Source organism: Acanthochromis polyacanthus, chromosome 1 (genome assembly GCF_021347895.1).
Source record: "Acanthochromis polyacanthus isolate Apoly-LR-REF ecotype Palm Island chromosome 1, KAUST_Apoly_ChrSc, whole genome shotgun sequence".
In the NCBI taxonomy this organism is placed as follows: Eukaryota; Metazoa; Chordata; class Actinopteri; family Pomacentridae; genus Acanthochromis; species Acanthochromis polyacanthus.
The window spans coordinates 45,350,671-45,364,556 of NC_067113.1; the positions used below are offsets into that span (position 1 = coordinate 45,350,671).

The following is a 13,886-nucleotide window of genomic DNA, read 5'->3' on the forward strand; positions in this document are numbered from 1 at the left end:
AAACCCCCGAAAACAGAAAGATAAAAAACATGGAAGGACACATGAAAAGCAAATTCACGAGGGTCTACTTTTTCATGTGTTTGTTTTTTCCAGACACAGACACAATGATTTCATTTGTGCAAAATAAAGCATGCACATGGAAACATTTAAAGCACAATGAAATCCACATTAAAAGCTAAAAAAGTACAGGATAGCAACTAAATGATTTTGATGTCTAAATTAATGAGAAGTCGTGATTCGGGAATAATATTTCTAGAATATTATGTATATCTAGAAGAAAGATGAAGGCGACGAAAAAACAAAAACTATTCATGTGTTTTTTCCCCACTTGAACAGTTAGTACACAACCATCTTGTCCAGAGATGAGCTAATTTGTTAAAATGGACATATTTTGCCTCATACAAAGCTTGTAGGTGAGTTGGTCATTTTAAGAATTACATAGTAGTTTGGTTTTTGCCTTGCCTCAGTGTTGTGTTTGGTAATGGAGTCTGGTGGGGAGAATATCTCTGCAGCCTGGTAAAATGCTCTACATACAAACAGGCAAGTCAGGATACAATGAATGAAATAAGGGGAGAAATCTGTCTTGATCATACGTTAGACTGTTCTGGCTCACCTGTACTCTCCAAATGTCCCATCATCCTCCTTCATGGGCTGGATCTCTGGGTCTTGGTGAGCATCTTCTTTCTCTTTGACTGTCAATGAAACAGCATTTTCTTTTAAATTTCAACCCATCCACGTCAATGCAGTCGTGTGCAAACGTTTAGGTACACTAAAAGATCATGTATTTCATAGAAGCCGTGAGATTCCAGTGACCCCTATGACTCGGTGATTTCAGAAAGTATAGGTATTCTATTCCAGTAATTTTATGCAAAGTACCAGTTCCACTGACAGCATAACAGCCCCAGAGCATGATACTGCCACCGCCATGCTTGACAGTTGGAATGATGTTCTTGGGGAGAAAAGCTTCAACTTCTCTCCTCCAAATATATCTTAGTCATTACGGATGCCAGATGGCTTGATTTTTGTCTCATCTGACCACAAAACTTTTTTCCCAGAAAGCCCCCATCATTGTCCATGTGATCAGAAACAAACTTCTGTCAAGCTTTAAAGTACTACTTCTGGAAGACAGTCTTCCTTCTTTGCATGGCTCCACCATCAATGGTGATGTACCACATATTTGGCTGGTGCTTGTTCCAGCAGCTTCTAATTCATTGCAGACCGGTTTTTTGGTGACTCTTGATCATCCTGACTAATTGTCTCTCAGCAGCAGGTGATAGATTGTGTTTTCTTCGTCATCGTGGCAATAACACAGCTGTGCCATTCACTTTAGATTTACAAACGGTTGTTTGCACAGATGATTCCGGCATCGGGAGCTACTGTTGAATGGATCCAATCAAACTACCCAACTTGTTCAAGTCAGTAATTTGTATTTCCAGATCTTCGCTGAGGTCTTTAGACTCTCCCATTGTAGCGTTTGTATGATGCGTGTATCAAAAGGACCTCCTAAACTGTCTTAGGAGTCATCAGCTGTAGTCAACTGTAATCACTCAAGAGAAGTTAAGAGGCCATGCCACTAAGAAAATTAAAGAAACACAACAGTTTGCTTCATCAGAACTGATCATTAAAGCAGCTGTATGTATATTTTTGATGCAGCAGATCATTTTTCCAGATGACCTAGAATAAATGGATGAAAACCAAAATGCATGGTTGTTTTTTGTGACAAAGATTCATGTGTGCCAATGATACAATCATAGAAAATGAAGAGTTATAGGAGTTACTGGAAAACTCAAAACTGCCATGATATGCATGATCTTTCTAAGTGTATGGAAACTATGTTCACAATTTGTACTCAAACTGCATATACTGTAGACACTGTGTGCTTTACCTGGATATTTGCCTCCCTTGTTTCTCTTGATGAAGCACACTATGAGAAGCACCAGGATGAGCAGAGCGATGGCACACATGAGTCCAATAAACCAGCCCTGGGTGGCGATGTCTACCTGCCGGCTGGGTACAGCTAGATAAGGGGGAGAAATAAATAGAAACGAGTAATCATCTGTAATTCCAAAATTTAAACTGAGGCTGCTAAAACGATGGAGCTGTTCTCTTCATGCTGAGCAACACAGATGAACACAGGAACTGTAATGGGATTTTAAAATGGGTTGTTATGCAATAATTATTTAGGCACTGGAGACACAACGCCAAAAAGAAAAGACCAAAAAGAGTTAAACAATGGACCTATTAGTGGTGGTTATAAATGACATGCAGTAGACCGACTGAAGACCACTGATGAATCTGACAAAAACACGAAGCAGGCAAAAATAAACAAAGACTATCTATTCTGAGGCATGCTGCCTCACCTGGCACTGCAACCAGCACTTCATCAGTGCTGTGGACCGTTGGGTCAGCTGCATCTTTTGCTACCACACGCACCCTATAGGACATCCCTGGCTTTAAACCCTTTATCAAATGCGAGTGTGAACCATTTACCGCCTCCTTTTTCCAGTCCTCTTTACCTAGAATTGGTGCAGTGGATGAACAGGAATTAGATCCATGGGAACCGCTGAGAAAAGTAGTTATTTCAATGATTTGAATAAGATCTCTTGAGACAAAACCAACACAGATCAGAACGACTCAGTGACAGACAAACGTGGCATGCACTGATGTTTTGAGAAACGAAGAGAAACCTTACTGTTTTCTACTATATATTCCACATATACATTCTTATGGTGTCCAAAGTATTCCCAACTGATCACTGCACCGTCCTCGGATACAGATGTGTTAACTGTACCAAACGGAGGGCCTACAGGACGCACTGAGCACACAAGAGAGACAAGAAAATGTGCTTGTATTAATATTAAAAAGAAGGTACCACTTTCACAATGTCACCTGAACTTTTGATTTATTATATTACCTTAATCTGTAAAAATACATTTCAAAAATGGACCTAAAGTATCACTATCCATATCAATCACCATAACATTTCCAGGACAATTTACCAGTATGCCAATGCAATATATGTTGCTAAGGTCTTTTCATTACATGTTTGATATGTGAACTTAACAATACTGCCTGGAAACCAACTCGATAATTTAACCAAAAATCTTTCTGGGAGAGAATATACTGTACATCTGTCCCACCAGACTCTACAAATACAAACAATACCACAATAACTTTCAGAAAGTAACACTCATTTCACATATCAGCTTTAGAACTATATAAAGTATCATCTGTTGATCTGAATTCATTTAATCTCTAACAGTTAACTGAAGAAGTTTGACCTGCATCTCTGTAAGTTCATTCCATGCAAAAGCATGAAGTGCAAATAACACTGAAGTAGAAAAAAATATTAAAGAATTCCTCTGAACTCCACCCACATTTTTTTAAGTTCCAGTGGACCAGCGTGAGTAGTTGAAAGACTGTAGGAAAGTTTCAAATCCAACAATTCTTTTTGTTTTTACAGTTTCTCTCTCTGCTAAATGGTGTCATTGTGGTGCTTTATAAAAAAAATGCATGTCTTTAATACCTTCCAGTGGATTTTGGGACCCAGAAGGTTCAAGTTCTACCTATTTGTTCCAAAAGATTGCAGGTGTATTGTATTTATACTTTTTGAACAGGTTTAAACATCTCAATCATGTCACCTCTGAGTCTCTAATATCTTAAAAGTAGGTCACTGTAACTGAAAAAACTATATATTTTCAAGTTTTATTACATAACGAAATATGTACACATTACTGTTGCTTGAGCAGCCAACGTAAAGTACAAAATTACAAAAAAAGACCTCAATGTATTGTTTTTTACGAGTTAGAAACATCTGCCACAATATCAAAAACAGGTCAGCTGAATGCAGCAAAAACGTCCACCTCAGTAAAGATTGAAATGAAAGAGAAATATTGTCCGAACTTTAAGAGTGTCCACAAAACAAGTGCAAATAAATCCATATGGTTTGTTTATTGCCATCACTGTATCTCATCTGTGTCGAGACAACTGCTAAAATGCCCTTTAATCATTTTTGTTTCTCTGTTTTGACTTTGACAGTGAAACATTAGCTGAGGTGGACCATCTTTGCAGCACTCGGTTCATGGTAGATACTTGGGGAGGCAGTGAGGGACATGGGGAGTGCTTGTACCCTTGTGAAATGGGGAGTGCAGAGACTGAGTGATGGGGGAAGTTGGGTGAGGGGGCTCTGTGGGGCCTGAAAGAACATGGAAAAGAGTGAGACAACACATACACACCACAGCGGACAACACACAGTACTGGCAAGCAGAGATTAAACATGTTGCAACACCTCTCAAATCCTGAGATTCAGAGTTAAACACCTGGTTCAGCGTTGGATCCAAATAAATGAAACGGAGTGGCTCTGAATCACAACACTGCAGCATGCACAGTTGGTTCCTTTGAATTTCTACTCCATCAGTTTACAGCATCAGCAGCTAAATAAAATCTGTTAGCACTATAATAGAACCAACACATTCATAAGCATCATGCAGGAGGGTTTAACGAGTTTCATTTGAAGGAGGCAAATGCAAAAAAGAAAAAGGCTGCAAGCAGTTATTTCTAAAGCTGAAAATCCTTAGATTTTACACTGTGTTACAATACAGAACAGCCTATTCTCGAAGAATAGGACACAAGCATGGTTGCTTGCGGATGCCATGGAAGTCTGTCACACTTAAATCCTGTTTAGTCACAAGAGGAGTTTGCAAACTTAGTAGCATGCAGGGAAATGTGAGACTATTGTAACATCTTTGCTGAGGTTGTTTTGGTTTCTATTATCTGAGGATGTAACTAGCATGCAGATACTTCCAGTGGCAAACTTGGGTTACCTTTGCCCGTCTCTACAGTGGGCTGAATACGAGCTTCAGAGAGAAGAGAAAGAGAAAGAGGAGGTGTGAGATTTTGAGTGAGGAATGCAGTCGATCCTCCTCCTGGCTGTATTTTTTTATAGACATCCTGTGACGCCCTTATTGAGTCTGTTGATATAAGACTTTGACCTTTTCTTTTTATCGTGCCTTTAATTTGCTGCCAAATCTGTACGTTTGTGTACATAGGACTCACTTGTGTCCATGGCTGTGGACGCCTCTTGTGTGATGTTGGGGCCGGGACCCTTGATTGTTCTTGCACTAAGGTAAAACTTGTAGAGCATGCTGGCGTTCAGGTTGCCCAGGGTAACGGTGGTCTCGTTGGCAAGGAAGGTCATGACCTTTACTGGTCCCAGTTCACTAGTGTAGTTGACTGGAGGGACAAAAAACAGTCAATGATGGAAAAAGAAAAGATGGGATGAAAGTACTCTAGATGGGAACAAGAATGTGCAACAAAACCTTTGAATTGCACAAATGTGGCATATTTCTATTACACTACACAGGTAGTCTAGTTATGAGCTCTCGTATGATTTAATTTGTTTATTCTACATTACTTCATTTGTGTTTCATGTTTGTGTACAAGTTGCATGAAATTCCAAGAAAAGGAGGTCAAAGGAAAAGACTTTAGGTCCACCTAAAATGATATGTTTCATCCCCAGAGGGCTTTTTGTCTTTAGAAAGTTCAGGCCAGTATTTAATATGCGGTATTGAAAGCTAAGATCACTCGGTTAAACTTACAAAATGATATATTCTGGCCAATTAAAAGGATTTCCTGAGTTTCTGTTCAAGAAATATGCTTGAAAGATAGAAGGTGAGGCCTCTAAACCCAAGAAAACCACAACTACTGTCAAGCATGGTGGTGGTAGTATTATAATACTGTTACATTTATGCTTCTCCTCTTGAGAATCTGGACAAACTCTATCATTCTCCATATGATATGCAATTATTACAGCATTTTTTCACGACACCATCAGTCTACAGCTACCTGGTTGGTATCCGAGTGTGTATCCAGCGAGGCGACCATTGTTGTTGGTTGGTGGGCCCCATTCCAGAGTGAGGGAGTCCATACCATGGTTGACCACATTCAGAAAAGAAGGTTGCTCTGGAACTGAAAATACAACCAGAGCCAGAGTCAGAGTCTGTTGAATAAAGGCCCATGTGGTACATTCAGAGTTCAAAATATCGTATCTGTGGATGTGGAGCAGGACATGGACCTGTTTGATTATTAGGGCTTCCATGAGATTTCAAACTCATATGGAAGGTTGCTTACAGTTCCAGCTGCTACGGTCTAGCTATATGTTTGTTAGGGTGTGGAACATGATCTATGAATGCTATGGGTAGGTCCTCTTGAGATTTTCAGAGGCTTGACTGGTTATTGGAGCAAATACCACAGCAGTGCCAATCATTGCTTGAGTAGCAGTCATGGTATAATAGATATTAATGGTGGAAACAACAATCATATCAATATTATATTAAACAGCCCACATGATACACATTTACAGGTTTTGAATTTTGTTTTGAGGATCTACGACAATACTTTTGAGCACTTTAATGTTCAAAAACAGTACACCTTTTTAACTTTTTATGTGAAATGCGCTGTTTGCACTCCTGTCTCTTTAAGGTCACACCCCAAAAAGGCTGTCTTGTTTGGACTGTTCAGATTTAATGATAACGAGAAGCAACAAGGTGAGGTAGAGTAATTCCATATCTCTCAATAAAGAGATGTAGCTCTGGCAAAAGGGGCTCGACTGAGGAAATAATGGTAGACTGCGAAGAGGCTTCTTTCTTTCAAATAATCCATCAGGTAGGTGTCCAGCCAACCCGGTCTCACGGGGATTCGTGAAACTGTCACGTAAGTTTTAGTTTCGGTTTCGTGCGCACCAACATGATTTCGTCATGTTTTTCGTGCCGCTCACCACGAAATGTTTTTCGCTGTGGTAATCACATCTGAAAGTGGTTTATACCGGCGGATTCATGACGATCTAAGCTGTCCATCGGCGTATACTGCTTGTGTGATCGCGTTTGCGGCCGCCGGCCGCCGGACATTCTTGAAATTCCTATGCAAATTGGTAAGTGTACCACCGGCTTATGGTTAGGTTATGGTTAGGTTATGGTTAGGATTATGGTTAGGGTTATGTTTAGGGACGATGTCATGCAAAATATAGCGTTGGATTCGCCGCGGTTTTACATTAAAAATATAATATACACATTCTTTTGAAATACGTTCTGAGTGGCACGAAAAGTCCGCCGTTTAAAATACATTGGTGCGCATTTCGTGGTGAGCGGCACGAAAAACATGACGAAATCGTGTTAGTGCGCACGAAGCCGAAACAAAAATTTACGTGACAGTTTCACGAATCCTCGTGAGATCGGGCTGGTCCAGCAAACGCGTGACATAAATACGTAACAAGAGGAAAATCGTGTATGTCTGACGAGGTGTCACAGACAAGTCAAGAATAGTATTAACTTTTGGAGTTTTAGACCTTTTACATGCATGGAAAAGCTGCTATCTAAAACATAAAGGCAAAGGGGAAAATGCAGAAAGCATAAAATGGGTGTTTAACACTCTCAGTATGGCTACCAAGCATTATGATTTTTGGTTGTGTGTACGAGGTCATATTTGTTAGCCCCTTTATTTTGTAATGAAATGAAAAAATCCAGTCTTATAGCAAGAGTTTTCTATACACATGATGCAAAAGACATGCATCTGAATCGCAGCCATACACACCTCCCTCTGGTGTCTCAAAAGTCTTGCTGGGGCTGGGAGGCCCTTCTCCTTTGCTGTTAAGGACTTTGACGAAGACGCTGTAGACGCTGTAAGGCTGCAGGCCTGGCAGACGTCCCTCGCTACGGTTCCCACTGAAAGATAAAACCTGTTCCTCTTCCTTGGTTTCCTTTTCTGTCTCATGTAAGCCACGCTCGCGACGGTAGTATACCTTGAGGAAACACACCAAGTGTTAGTGTGATTTGTGGCAGTTCAACCATTTTTCCCTCACCAACACTGACACAGATGCCTCAGCAAAGAGGCATCTGTGTCAGAAAAACTTGTTAATACCACCTACAAGTCAATATGACAAGATTATTTCAAGCCTGGCTTAAAGGTTGCATATTCACGACCTCAAATATAGTGACTGAAATAAGCACGCATTGCCACCACTTCACTAGAAGCAAGTGTCAAACAGAAAACCAGCAAATGACTGTATGTCAGAGCACAAAGTAACACAGTTTGCATTTCCACAGAATTTTAAGTTGCAGCCTTTTTTGGTTTCATAGTTGTTTTTCAATTTACTTTGCTTCATATTGTGACATAACTGTGTTCATTGGGTGGAGTCTCTAGACAGGCTGTCTGGCCTTCTTACTCAAATTTAGATTTTTTAAATGACAACAAATGGTTACAATGAGGCTAAAACCCTATTATTTAGTTTTGCATTGCTTTTATTCGTTTGAAAACAGTGCAGATACAGTCTGCTGTAACTTTGTATCACACGGTGCTGCAGTAATAAGGGACTGATGGGGAGATTTTTGGGTAAAACACTTGATTTCAGTTTGGTTTGTTGGTAGGGACCAAGCTGCACTGAAGGGATTATATGTACAAACATTTCTTGAAAGTAAGCAACTGAATTCAGCGGAGTCTCAGCTTATTTTCTTGCTTTTCTACAAAGTCGTACTTTAAGAGAACTTTAGCTACATATACGAAATAAATGTGCAGTGAACTCGGCAACTGATAATCTCAAGCCAGCAACAACATTTTACAGACTGAAGCAAAGCACTTCCTTTATATGCAATCGTTTCTAGTTGCAACTGCTGAGAGGTGGGCATTGTGTGTGTGTCAACTCCCCATTGGATAATCAAGAGAACCAATCATTTTGGGCTTTGTGTATAAAGAGAATATGCTTGCACTCATTCTGTAAAAAGCTGTTGAACCAAAGGGGTCGAATGGGGATTTTACTGCATCAGTTAGTATTTAGATGGAAAAGGCTAAACCAAAGAAGCATGCAGGGTTTTAAAAATCTTACAGAATGCTTTCAAATTTGCTCGACACACCTGGTTTTAGTGTCGTCACTCAAGCATTAATTTGAGGGGCAAAGCAGTTGTTTTCTTACCAGAAACAACCAAAGAAAAGCTGAATTAATACGCAGCTATCAAATAATACCTTGTATCCCTGTAGTTTTCCTCGCACTGAGGGGAAAGCTACAGGCTCCCAATGCACTTCTGCCAGTGTGCTGCTGTGAACCATCACACGAACACTATCTGGAGCAGACAAAGGCACTGAAAAACAGAAAGACACCAAAATGTTAATCAGAGAATATAAGCTCAGGTGTATGACTTTATGCCTGAGTAACCTAAAATTTGCATTCAGCTTCATCTTCCTTTATCATTTTCCACATTCATGATGGAGAAACCGAGGTAGGTTTAGCATAAAATCCACTTACGGTCTTCTCCAGAGTACCCAATCACTACTTCAGGGTCAGGTCCGCTGCCGTAATCATTCAGAGCCTGGACTTTGATCTCGTAGGGCACGTAGGTCGGAGTTCCAGACACGACATACTGAGAAACATTGGCCACGTTCTTTGATGACCAGTTCTCCTCTACGTCCTTCTGTCTCCACTGCACTTTGTACTCCAGACCGGGCCCATTGGACTGGAATCCTGTCAGCGGCTGCACAGACAGTCATTTGAATTATTTATTCCCCTAAAAAACAACACTGAAATATTCTGACTTCTTCATATTAAATGAATAATGACTGCTTTTAAAGTCCTGGGTGTGTCTTATAAAAGCATGGGGCTTCCAGTATGTTCTGTAATCACTTTAGTATTATTATTAGATTTAAAGTCAGCTGATAGCACCCAGGAATCGATTAAATCCATCTTACTGTCCAGGAGATGACCAGGTTGCCTGGCTCCAGTCCCACCCCATGAACATCTGATGGGTTTTCATCAGGAGCTGGGAAAACCGAAGAATTACAGGGTCATCTGAATATCTGATGAACAGAACAGTGCATTTTGTATTTTCCGGAAGATGACAAGGCTTTTTACCAGCAGGGTTGGTTCTGTACTGCCGTGAGGGCTGGCTGGGCTCGCTGTAGCCGACATTATTCAGAGCCCGCACTCTGAAAGAGTAGTAGACGTATGGAGAGAGGTTTAACTGAGCCGTGGTGCTGGTACCGGCAACTTCTGTCAGGTTGATCCAAACTCCAGGTTCGTGGAGCAGATCCTCGTACTGGATCAAAAACTCTGGGGAAGGTGAAAGATTCAGAGTTTGAGTATTTATTCACTTGGCTTTAAAGAATCACGATGAAAAAAAGACCTCTTTTTTTTCATTGGTCATGATAAAATAACAGTTGATGCCCCACAAAAATCTAACTGTACCTCAACCTTCTGTGCTTTCTGCTGATTCTAATTTGGTAAATTCAGAAAGCGAGGATTCGGTTTTGACTTTAGCTCAAAGATCAACAGTGGACAAATGTGGTATAGTCTGCCTTTCATACTCTGTGTGGGACTGTTGTGTTCGTCTCCTGGGGTCCAGGTGAGCTGAACGGTCCTCTCTGTTTGGTCAGTCAGTTCCAGGTCAGTCGGAGGGTCAGGTTTCTCTGTGAACACATGGAGAAGCTCAGGACCACAGAAAAACTTAAAGTTCCTGTTAAAGTCAGCTACCCCTTCCTACTGTTTCAGCAGAAAAAAAAGACTCTGATATTACATCTTTAATATGAAGAAAATGGCTGATGCAGGAAATAAAGCATAGAGTAATTTGTTTGGATGCAAACTGAACTGTTTGAGCTTCAGTTTGAATGTTGTTGTCAGAACCTTAAGCATTTTATGACATTTAGGATAAGATAATCCTTTATTACTCCCCATGTCAGGGGAAATTTCTCGTGTTACACCAACAACATACAGAATATATAATAATTACAAGAAGTTTTACCAAACTTGGACCGCCCGGCGACAAAGATGACCCCTGTGACCTTGAAAATGAGGTCACGGTCACCAAATGCGAACTTGACCTGTCTCTTATTATGGTACATCTGTGTACCAAATATGGTGAGGCTACATCAGTATTTGTAGTTATTAGTTATCGCGCGGAAACCAAATTGTTACAAACACGCAAGCAAGCAAGACCATGCAGCTGAAAACAATACCTTCCGGCAAACGTAGTTTTGCCGGGCGGTAATAATAACAATATATATATATATATATACAATATATCCTCACTTTAACTTTATTCACCTTTAACATTTCATGACAAAAGCAAAAAGTGCTACATGAGTAAAGACACCACATCTGAATGTTAATCTGAAACGACACATCTTTAATCAGTAACACACCGGAGTCAGTTTGCAAAAAAGTGTTTTGTGAAGAAAACTTATGCTGCATTGAAATGATTCCTCATTTTGTGCAAAAACCAAACATTTGCACACCCACACAAGTGTTTCCACTGCTGCTTGATTAGACCTCTGAAGGAGACGTCAATCAGTCCGTCCACACCTGCGCCCTGAGGAGCTCTAATCAGCCAGGTGAAGTGAAAACACCTGTGTGGATGCACCATACTGCTGCTTTGTTTCAAAAAACTGGTGTTGAACGGTGGAAGAAAACTTAGCTTAAAAAATGGTAGAAAATGTAACAGAACAAGATGTAGAAATGGAAAAATGAAGAAAATGGAAACGGCGGATGCTACAACATGCTACGCTGTGGACATGTCTTGTTTACCGTAGACAATTGCCGGAGTAGGAGTCGCCTCTGATAGCGAGTAGCAAGAATAAAGTGCAAGAAGAGGTTTAAACGTTAGTGACAGACATTTTAGAAGCAGCAGAAACATCCCAGTGATTATAGGGACACATCTGAAAGCTGAAAAACGAGAAGATATTGAAAAATATTCAGCCTAAAGTTGGGGTTTTCAATTTAACCTGCAACATCACCATGGTAACTACAGCCGCACAGCTAATCTGCTCTGGGTGAGGTTCTGCTCAGAGTCTGGGATTTCATCAGTTCTTTTCCTGGCCATATTCTCTATGAGCAATATGGATTCTCAGCTGATGGATATTGTCATATATGGAAACCTTCTGAACCATACATCCATAAAGTGCATCACATTGCCCCAGGTTCTTCCATGCATTCAGCTAGTGATGCAGAAAATGCACAAACATGTTTTATACTTGCTCCTGATTCACTGCCAAGTCAGCTGTAAACTTAATATTTAATTAATGGCATTCATTTTTACCTTGACTTGGCCAAAAACTAAAGTGATTTTCATTTTTTCCTAATTATGAGACAGTGTCAGAGCTATCATGTTTTAATGAATTCATTAAAAGCTTTAATATGCAGCTGTCATGTGTGAAATAAACAGCTGCAACAGTTGCATACACCACATGATAAAATAAACATCTTACATAATTAAAGCTTTTCTAGCAGCATTCCTCTCTCGAGTCATGTGCAGCAACAGTGGCTTGTTTTGTGGGAATGCAAACAGAAGTTGATGAAGGAAATCTGGGTTAACAAACAAAGTTGCAAACCACCCAAAATCTGATCTGGGTTTTAGATTTTGTTGATCTAGCTAACGCACAGAAAGCCTGGCTGTCACACTTGCTTCACAGTACACCCCTTAGAACAGGGTTTGAACAAAGGTGAAAAACAGGACAAAGAGACAAGAGCTTTTTAATACAGTCACATGGAAAAAGTTGCAGGAATCTCTTTGTGTGATTTGGACACTGAAAAAGACGGTAAAATTTTAAATGCATCCAGGTGTGAACGTACCGACAACAGTCAGCATGGCGCTGGCTGAGTCCTGATCCAGAGTTGTGTTCATGATGCAAGTGTAAGTTCCCTCGTCCTCATCGGTCACGTCTTTGATGATCAGACTGTCTGTGCCCACCTCAAACCTGCAAGTATAACCGAGCGACATGATTTCTACTGAATCACATCAGAGTGAAGATTTAACATCTGAATCTGGTTACAACTATCTCGGGGTCTGTGGTACCTCTCATCGTCTGGCAGCTCTCCTTTGTCTTTGAGCCAGGTCATGGTGGGATGAAGAGAAGGGTCGTGTTTGACTTTACACTCGAACACAGCGCTCATTCCTCTCTGCACCACCTTGTACTCAGGCTGCTTCAGGATACGAGTGGGCTCTGAAAGACATAAAAGTAGTTGACAATGATAAATAATGCAAATTGATGACATAAGAGCTGAAAAGGCCTGAAATATCATCTGAGCTATTTTTAAGACGGCATAAATCCCTGGTGATACGGAATACCAAAAGTACAATTCTATTGAGTCAACTGATTGATTGAGTCAACTTGTACAACATTTTTTTAAAGTGCCCACAGTTGTTGTCAAGACTGGATGCTATAGATATTTTATCTCTTACTGCCCTGTGTCTACACAGCCTGCAGTTCAGCCGAATAGCCCCTGAGTTTTTCAGTTTTTCAACTCTACAGAGGACGTTTTGTGTGTTTTTCAGAATGTCTTTAATAAAAATGGTTTATTTTTGCAAATTTTAAACACGACATGTAAAATAAAGTGATTTAGAGGAAATATCACATTTCTTTTTGACGCGAGCCATACAATTCATTCAGTGACAAAGTTTTAAAAAAAGTATTAAAAAATCTTTTATTTATTTTATTTTACAATCTCCAGCTCTGACATATAGTCTCACTTCATTTGTCTTTTTTTTATTTTTATTGTTTTTCATTTTGGTTAAGACAACATGCCTTTCAAACTTGGTAGCAGGTTTTTGGGGTCACATGGTTAAGCTATATCCTAGACCCTGAAAGGTGACATGCTAGTCTTGCAACAGGTTTGGTGGGCTAGGCTGAAACCAACCATTTTTAGCATTGTCTGACTCGTGATTAGTCCATTCTGACCTTTAACCTCGAGGAAGACGTGGTTCTCTTTGATCCCCAGGTTGTTGGTGGCAATGCAGGTGTACTTTCCGCTATTCAGCGGCTGGGCCACATGGATTTCCAGTGTACCATCCTCACGGATGACGTATGGGTCACCATTCTTGATGCTGATCTGACTGTCTTTGAACCTGCAT

At 40.3% G+C, this 13,886-nt stretch overlaps 1 protein-coding gene across 11 annotated transcripts in view; it reads right to left on the reverse strand.

Moving 5' to 3' along the window:
• The window catches only part of nrcama (neuronal cell adhesion molecule a), a 74,362-nt gene that overhangs the window by 4,335 nt on the left and 56,141 nt on the right, over positions 1 to 13,886 (reverse strand). For 4 of the 11 annotated variants that reach the window (XM_051946122.1, XM_051946167.1, XM_022222650.2 and 1 more), the window contains 18 exons: positions 13,714 to 13,880; positions 12,831 to 12,978; positions 12,608 to 12,732; positions 11,564 to 11,593; positions 10,348 to 10,449; positions 9,896 to 10,093; positions 9,733 to 9,803; positions 9,293 to 9,518; positions 9,013 to 9,128; positions 7,588 to 7,795; positions 5,845 to 5,967; positions 5,056 to 5,232; positions 4,824 to 4,856; positions 4,130 to 4,195; positions 2,693 to 2,815; positions 2,361 to 2,516; positions 1,886 to 2,017; positions 614 to 692 (listed from right to left, as the gene is read on the reverse strand). In XM_051946122.1, coding sequence (XP_051802082.1) covers positions 614 to 692; positions 1,886 to 2,017; positions 2,361 to 2,516; positions 2,693 to 2,815; positions 4,130 to 4,195; positions 4,824 to 4,856; positions 5,056 to 5,232; positions 5,845 to 5,967; positions 7,588 to 7,795; positions 9,013 to 9,128; positions 9,293 to 9,518; positions 9,733 to 9,803; positions 9,896 to 10,093; positions 10,348 to 10,449; positions 11,564 to 11,593; positions 12,608 to 12,732; positions 12,831 to 12,978; positions 13,714 to 13,880 — 2,280 coding nt within the window. Of the gene's footprint in view, positions 1 to 14; positions 527 to 613; positions 693 to 1,885; positions 2,018 to 2,360; positions 2,517 to 2,692; positions 2,816 to 4,076; positions 4,857 to 5,055; positions 5,233 to 5,844; positions 5,968 to 7,587; positions 7,796 to 9,012; positions 9,129 to 9,292; positions 9,519 to 9,732; positions 9,804 to 9,895; positions 10,094 to 10,347; positions 10,450 to 11,563; positions 11,594 to 12,607; positions 12,733 to 12,830; positions 12,979 to 13,713; positions 13,881 to 13,886 lie in introns of those variants that run through there. The other 7 variants (XM_051946262.1, XM_051946212.1, XM_051946371.1 and 4 more) reach the window with 6 other exon arrangements.